At 34.6% G+C, this 8,653-nt stretch overlaps 1 protein-coding gene across 1 annotated transcript; it reads right to left on the bottom strand.

The window, feature by feature from the left end:
- On the bottom strand, positions 1-6,771 carry crygs1 (crystallin, gamma S1; the record flags this gene model as incomplete). The annotated part of the gene is made up of 3 exons (XM_079807743.1): positions 6,739-6,771; positions 4,965-5,207; positions 1-273 (listed from the first exon to the last, which is right to left on the bottom strand). Exons 1-3 carry the CDS (start codon positions 6,757-6,759, stop codon positions 1-3), a joined length of 537 nt encoding a protein of 178 aa, XP_079663869.1. The 5' UTR covers positions 6,760-6,771.
- Positions 6,772-8,653: the final 1,882 nt, after the last annotated feature.

The raw sequence follows: 8,653 nt of genomic DNA, 5'->3' as shown, positions 1-8,653 counted from the left end.
TCACTCCGTCAGGCGTTTGAAGGATTGGACCGAGGGACAGATGGCGCCCCAATCCACGGGCTTACGATATTCCCCCTTCTCCAGAAGGTACTGCCGCCCCTTGTAGTTTGGGTGCTCGTAGAAGATCCAGATCCCGTCCAGCACTTTACAGGAGTGGACCTCGCGTGTACGGAAGCGCTCCAGCACGGATGGACAGTCCTCGGTGGTCTCATACACCTGGCCGGCGAAATCTCCCTTGTCATAGAGTTGGATCTTATACTTAGAAGCGCTTACCTGGAGAGGAAGGGACACCTGTTCAGGGGCGCAACTACCCAGTGCCAGAGGGGTATGCAGCAACAATTTAATATATATAATTATTATTAACAATGTTAACAAATAAAAAAAACAATCACAAATTGACAAACATTAACATTATGATTGGATTCCAATAAAGCAGTGTTAATTTCGTTGACAAATAATTTTCGTCAACGACCTTTTTTCACTGACGAAAACGAGACGATAACTAAACAAAAACTAGTGTTTGATGACTAAAACTATGACGAAAACTTACTGTCATTTTCGTCAACAAATAAAAACGAGACGAAAATGTGAGGGAGGGAAGATTAGGGAAGAGATCCAGTCAGAACTGATATCTTGTGGAACAGATGCGCACATTTGATTCGAACGTGCTGATCTAACGGCTGGAAAACACGGCTCACAATCAATCAATAACACACATTTATGCCACGCAATTGTGTATGAATTAATGCTGATGAATAATGACAATGTTTACTTTATGATGTTTATATAGTAATATGTTTTAGACGGTTGTAACAATGCATATTTGATCTCCTGAACTTGAATGAGCTCCTGCAACTGCAACAGAGGCGCAGACATTTCAAAATAAGAGTCCCGGTGTATTTCGACATTTTCGAGCTTGTTTATAATTTAAAAGTCACGCATTATATATTCGTATTTGGTTACACAATAAATTCTGTATTTCATTTAATTCCCATTTAATTCATAGTCAGGAGGAAAGATCAGTATTTGACACATATTTAATAAAGTATCAGGGTTATAATAGTTCACTAAAACCATTTAAAAAAATCATTACTTGAAATTAAATAAATGTTAACTGAAATAAATAAATAAACAAACTTATTTGAAGCTTTAGATTTACCTGATATGGCCTACTAACTAAAAGAAATACAAAGTTATAAAAACATATATATTTAAAAAAAAAGAGAGAAAAAAAAGTGAATTGAGCTCTTTCCTGTATTTTTAATGTCAAAAACAAAATGATGTCAAAATTAAATGGAGCTTGAATGCTTAATGTATTACAATTTAACTAAACTCATTAGATTTTAGGAGACTAAATCTACAGTAGATTTAGTCGACTAAAACTAGACTAAACCTAAAAACAATTCAGGTGACTAAAATATGACTAAAACTAAATGGCATTTTAGTCAAAAGACTATGACTAAAACTAACTCAAAATTAACACTGCAATAAAGAAACGAAAAGAATGAAAATAATCTGCATTTTTGTAACGATTCCAAGTAGGAACCGGTTCTCGATGCCCAATACTAGTAACAATGTTGCTACCAAACATTCTAGAGCTCTTTAGTTCCTACTAAATTGTGACATGGGCTGTCTTTTCACTTGCCCATTTATCTAGTATTGATGGTCATTGCAAAATCGGCTGAGGATGGGAACCGATGATGGTGAATTAAAATGTTACTGTAACTGTAATCATAGCCGCGATCGAGATGATTGACAGGACGATAGCTGAGGCACAAGCGCAAGATCACTTTTGTTAATAACAAAAAACACAAACCACAAATTGAGGGTTCCCCGTTTTACAGGGGAATTTCCAAATATCTTTTATTTATTTGCTATATTTCGGGTATAGCTATTTTTTCATCCGTCTCATTTGTTTTTTTAACAAAAGTTTAATATAGGCTACGCAAGTTTTTTAATTTTACTATTTTATTGTTGTTGTATTTTCATTAAAAATAGGCTAATAACGAACAAAAAAATAACTAAACATTCGTTTGAAAGTAATTAAAGAGGAAATTATGAGTTAAGCAATATCATAGCAAGAGTGCTATTTTCCAGAGTAGCCTATATATCAGCACGATTGCAAAATGCGATATTAATTTTATACAACAGTTCAATAAACAACAAGTTGTCATTTTTTACAGTTTTGCTCTATTTTTCCAACAAAAATAGATTCAAACAAAGTAGGCCTATAGCTTTCGTTCTCGAATAATTCACAGTTTTTGAACAGTTGGTTAGAACGAATTTGATGAATGATTCTAGAATTCATTACGCCGCCAACTACACTGGCAGTTTTATAGTTTCATAGGCCTGGAATAATTAAAAAATTCCCAACATTTCATATTTCTATAATTAAAATAGGAGAACATAAATCTAAAAATCTCATTACATTATTTAGGCAATTGTAATTACAGTGTAAGTGGATTTTGATAAATGTTAAGATGGATTTCGTTGATATTGATTTCATTTAATTCTTATAACAGCCATAGTGTATCGTAGTAAATAGTGTAATTACTTAAAACGATGGTCAACAATATGTAACTTTACTTTATAAGAGATGTGCCCTAAAAAGTGAGCATGCAATTTTGAGAACACCAAGGAAAGAGCGCGTTCTTTTCGTCTGTTTGGATACTTCAAACACAAGCTTGCACTGCCTGTTTAGTTGACCTGTTTAGCCTACATGTTAGTAACGTGCGTTTTGTCCGACTCGTGATTTACCATACAAGCGCGCGTTCTTAACGTTGATATAAAAACATGCATCGGAAACGCGCGTTTTCCTTGACCCCGAAGCAAGCTTCTAAGCGTTCGGGAAACCATGAAATGCACACTTTAACCCCATTTTGAGCTCTACGCCGAGACCTAAAGCACGATCAATGTAGAATTCAACATCTGAGACACGCGCGTCTTCCTCTGCTCGTAAACAAATCTCTTCTGGGTCATGTGTCCGAACGCCGGATCTGCTCATATTCTCACGCATGCGTCGTGGAGACACACACGGAAGACAAGAACAAGCTGGATAAAGGTGTTATTTTGATTTTTTTTTTGCGCACAAAAACTATTGTCGTCGCATCGTAAAATTATTGTAGAGTCACTGTGGTGAGATGGACTTTGTAACAACGTTTTTAGTGCCTTTTATGGGCCTTTCTCAGCATCAGCTTTACACTAAAATATCTTCATTTGTGTTCTGAAGATGAACGGACATTTTTGGGTGAACTAACCCTTTAAAAAACTCATGTAACTAAATTTACTTAAATTTACTGAGTTGTTTCTACTAAAAATGAGTATTGTCAGCTTTACTTAATAAGTGTTTGTTCGGTCAACTTAACATTGCTGAGTGAAACGAACAAACTGGGCAGTGGATTTGTAGTTCCCAGCATGCTTTGCAAGGGACTGCATTAGGAGAGTAAATTTAGGGATTAAAGTGTTATTTTATGTTTTTCCGTAAAGGGAAAGATGTTGTTAGTTTATGTTAGTGTTATGTGCAGTTATGTTGGACATTTAGAGGAGTTTCTGTAATTTTGGTTACCATTATGCTGAAGAGTGGTGTGTTTAGGTTGTGGCCACTCACATACACACATTTATTTGATGGACTTCATGTTCTCAATTAAGTTATTTTAGAATTTTGTTTCTAAAAATATGCTTGTTGTTATTTAATAGTTTTCCACTTACACTTGTAGAGCAAGTAAATTTAAAAAGGTAAATTAAATCAATAAATGTGTTCACCTAACATAATTAACTTTTATAAATTATTTATTATTAAGTAAACTGCACATATAAATATTATGTAACAGTGACAAATTCAAATGGTTTGCATTTACTTAAAGAAATTTTCAGGGTTCCCACTCTTTTTCAGCAACCATTTTCCAGTACATTTTCAATTTTACTACGGCGGGAATAAAAGACAAGGATCACGCCAAATATTGCTTTCTAAGTATTTAAAAGCCGTCCAGTTTATTGCCATTACTAAACAATCCAGCATTTTTCAATATGAGCTCTTAATCACACATTATGACTATGGAAGCTTGTTTACACCACAGAATAAGAAAAGGTAATTGTGACTTTTTATCTCGCTATTCTGACTTCGCAATTGCGAGTTTACATATTTGTGATATAAACGCGAAAATTGTTGCAATTCTTTTTTCCTCAGAATTTGACTTTATAACTTGCAATTGCAGTTTAGATCTCACAATTCTGAGAAAAAAAGTCAGAATTGCAAGATATAAACTCGCAACTGCACAAAAAAGTCAATTGTGAAGAAAAGACTTGCGAGTTTATATCACGCAATTTTGACTATATTTTGCAATTCTGACTTTATAACACACAAATGTGACTTTATATCAAAATTATGTGATTAGGTAGCAGCTTAACATTCACTGCATACATTTGAGCAGTTATAGCATTAGCTATTAAACATCATTATTCAAAATACTACTCGCACGCATCAAACTCAGCATTCCTGAACATGTGCTTTCTGCAACTAGCGCTAGTTGTTTGGGCCAGCGATAAACTCTTTATACTCGGCTAAAGAAATAACTTTTTTTTTAAAGAATTTTCCCAGACAACAACAAGATTTTCCAGGACATTTTACATTTTCTTTAATTTTCCATGTGTTTTCCAGGACTGGAAAATTTGTCATAAATTTTCCAGGTTTTCAAGGTTTTCCAGGACGAGTGGGAACCCTGAGTTTGTCAGCTTTACTTGACTTTTTGTTCATATAACTAAATTGTTATTTGTAAAAATGACTCAATATAGTTGTGTGGAACCACTTGACGCTGCTTTTTTAAGTAAATTCAACAAATTATTGTTTTGAGTGTACGGCTGAATAAAATTCTGTTGCATTGTCTAACACTGTGAAGCTGCTTTGAAGCGGTCTGCATTGTGAAGAGCGCTATATAAATAAAGTTGACTTGACATGTGTGACTTACCAAGTGGATCACCTTGCAGGAGCAGAGGCGGTCGTTCAGACCCATCCAGCGTTGGTAATCCGGATACTCGCCCCGGGTCAGAACATACTGGTAGCCCATGAAGTTAGGCCTCTCGTACACCACCCAAGCCCCGCCCTCCACACGGATGGAGTTACACCGGTTCAGGTAGGCATGGAAGTCCGAACAGTCGCTGTCACACTCATACCGACGGCCCTGGAAGTTCTTGTCCTCGTAGAAAATTATCTGTGTGAAGGAGATGGTGGAACTATTTCTAAACTACCTTTGGTTACATCTAGGGATGCCACAATTCTCAATATAATATTGAACCGTTCGGTACGGCATTCACGGTTCACTACGCGCTTGTGAATTGCGTTTTTGACAAATTCTATCATTTGCCTCCATCCCAATACTGAACAACGCGACATACATTCACATCACAGGTTAGTGGTAGAGTTATACTCACAGGACACTATAGTTATTCACAATCACCAAAGTTCATTATTTGCATGCGTTTTAAAGCCTTGCCGGCTCATTCGCGTGCGCGGTTTAACATGCGCTTTTCCGAGCGCGCGCACTAAACGCCTGTCAAACACGCGATTACTGGACTAAGTAGTCGTCTTACTGCACTAATACTGTCAAATACACACAAGGTTAACATAAACAAAAAGTAAAATTGCGTGTGTGTGTATATTAGATGTGTGCAGGTCTTTAATTGACAGCGGCGCAGCCTATAGTGAACACGCGGCCCTTAAAGGGACAGTTCACCTCTAAAATTATGTCATTATTTACTCACTCTAATGTTGTTCATAACCTGTATTCATTTCTCGATGACAGAATTTTCACTTTTGAGTGAACTATCCCTTTAATGTTAATACAACAACAAAAGACAAAGAGAAAATCACTCACTGCTCTTGACTGAAAAACTAATATAGTAGCTTTAATCAGTGTATATTTTATAGTGAAGTCTATGTAGTGTTTTATTTTTTACATTTATTCATTCAATTTCATACTTAAATGCTGCTGTACAGCTCTGAGCTGCCAGTGTTAATCTTTATATATATTTATTTAATATTATACAATACACTAGGAATGTTTACAAGGGTTTTTTGTAGGGCTGTCAAAATATTAATCGCGATTAATCGCATCCAAAATAAAAGTTTGTGTTTAAATAATATATGTGTGTGTAATGTGTATAATTATTATTTATATATAAATACACACACATTCATGTATATATTTAAGAAATATTTGCATGTTTATACTGTATATACATTTATATAATCTATAATATATATAAATATAAATGTTTTATATATAAAAATAATATTTTTTTCTTAAATATATACATGCTTGTGTGTGTTTTTATATATAAATAATAATTAACAGAGTACACACACATATATTATGTAAACACAAACTTTTATTTTGGATGCGATTAATCGCGATTAATCTTTTGACAGCCCTAGTTTTTTTTAAAGTAAAGTTTTAAGTTTAAGTAAGGTTTTTCAATTCTTTTAAGTAAAATAAAGAGAGTTTTGCAATGAAAAATAATCTTTTTTCTCCTTAAGCTCTTGCTGTTCCTGTCGCCTAAGAATAGAATAACAAAAAACTGATGTGACAAGCCATCAGAACCGAACCGAAAACCGTGGTTAAAAACCGAGGTATGTATTGAACCGTGGACTAACTGTGTTGTTGCATCCCTAATTACATCACAAGAAAACTGTTAATATTGTTAATAAAAGGATCAATAATCAGAGCAGAGTGTCCTGATCACCTTCGTACTCACCCGGCCCATTCTGCAGAGGTCTGGCTGGCAGCTGTGATGGTTCAGGCCTGTCCCACTCCAGCTCTTTTATACCCAGACATCGCTCTGTGAAGAGGACATTCGCTTTGTCATGAAAATCAGATCCAAAAATTGAGTCAGTGCTTTCTAGAAAAAGACAGGTGGATTATAGGGTATAGAGACGGCAGGGTCTGTGTGTTTATTCAACTGTGTTGGTAAGTACGCACACACATCCACATATTTTGGTTAAACTTCCTGTAGACTACACAACATTTTGCCATTTTACACTCTAAAAAATAGTTAAAAATAACCCAAGTTGGGTTGAAAATGGACTAAACCAGCGATTGGGTTGTTTTAAGCAAACATTTAACCCAACCACTGGGTTAAAACAACCCAAATGCTGGGTTAGTCTTTAGTTAGTATTTTCAACCCAACTTGGGTTATTTTTCACACAGCATTTTTTAGAGTGAATGCTACACAACATCCTATAAAACAAACAAACAAACGTGTGTAATACACTTGCAAATGTGCAAACGTGCTCAGATACACACAAAATGCCAACCTCTGCCAAATTTCAGGGGATTAGATGTGGTTTAATGTGACCTACTTCCATCCCAAAATGCATTATTTTCCTAATTATTTGCCTAATACATGACATGTATTTGTGGTGTCCGAATTCATTATTTTCCTACAAAGATTTTTAATGAATACATGTCATATATCAAATTGATCTCCTTTATAAGAAACCCTTTTAGTTTTTTTTTATTTAATTGACTTTTTGAGTTGTGGTGTTTGAAAGACCAAAAATGTCAGGTGGTGCGACCGTCCGAACGTACAAATATGCAATAAAGAGGTTCATTTTCTCAGTAAAATTGTTAATCGGAAATAGTTTGGCACATTAAATTCCTTATAAATGAGGGAAAATTGTGTCTCAGTCCCATTTCAAAACTATTACTTCAAAAACTTTTGTCCGAAAAAAGGAGGTCACCTCCCATAAATATTAGATGATTTGACATTTTTGAGTAATGATGAGGTTGATTCAACTTATCATGTCAGGTGGTACGACCCCTGGAGAACTTTGAACATGTGTTATTATTATAAAAAAATGTGTATTTGATTTAAATAATGTATGTATAACCTGGAGCACATGGTCAAACATTTGTATAGGTGTCCGAGTTAATGCCTGTTCGATATGAATTGAGTTTGAAATGTCAGGTGGTGCGACCAGCAAATTTACATTTAAAACTATCAATTCCCACTGAAGTTGCAAAATGAAGAAAGAAATATAACTGTACACCGTTATATAATGTATAATTTTTACATTTAAAAACAAAACATAACTCCTTATGGAAAATTGTGTGTTTGAACACAAAGTGTCCATTTATATGAATTGGACTAAAAGGGCAAAACATAAAGAAATGCAAAGGGAATTTACCATGTGATATGCATTTTAGACACTACAATGATTCATATGTATATTGTATATGTTATTTTAAATGAATAAATGGTCGCACCACCTGACGTTTTCTGTGTGGTGAAATCGGAAATCTTGTTTAATAATGAATTAAAGCTTATTTATAAGAAACAATTAAAAAAAAATTAAATTCAATAGACTTTTTGAGTTGTGTTTGAAATACCAAAAATGTCAGGTGGTGCGACCGTCCGAACGTACAAAATTGCAATAAAGAGGTTCATTTTCTCAGGTAAAATTCTTAATCGGAAATAGTTTGGCACATTAATTTCCTTATAAATGAGGGAAAATAGTGTCTCAGTCCCATTTCAAAACTATTACTTAAACTTTTGTCCGAAAAATTTACTTCTCCAAATGTCAGGGAGAGCGACCGTCATAAAAATGCCATTTTATGCAATGTAACTTTAAGAAAACATCACACAGAAGACCCCAGAG

This window comes from Gobio gobio (assembly GCF_949357685.1).
Source record: "Gobio gobio genome assembly, chromosome: 24".
NCBI classification, from domain to species: Eukaryota; Metazoa; Chordata; class Actinopteri; order Cypriniformes; family Gobionidae; genus Gobio; species Gobio gobio.
Note: the sequence above shows the minus strand (reverse complement) of the source record. Positions and strands in the feature narration are given on the sequence as shown.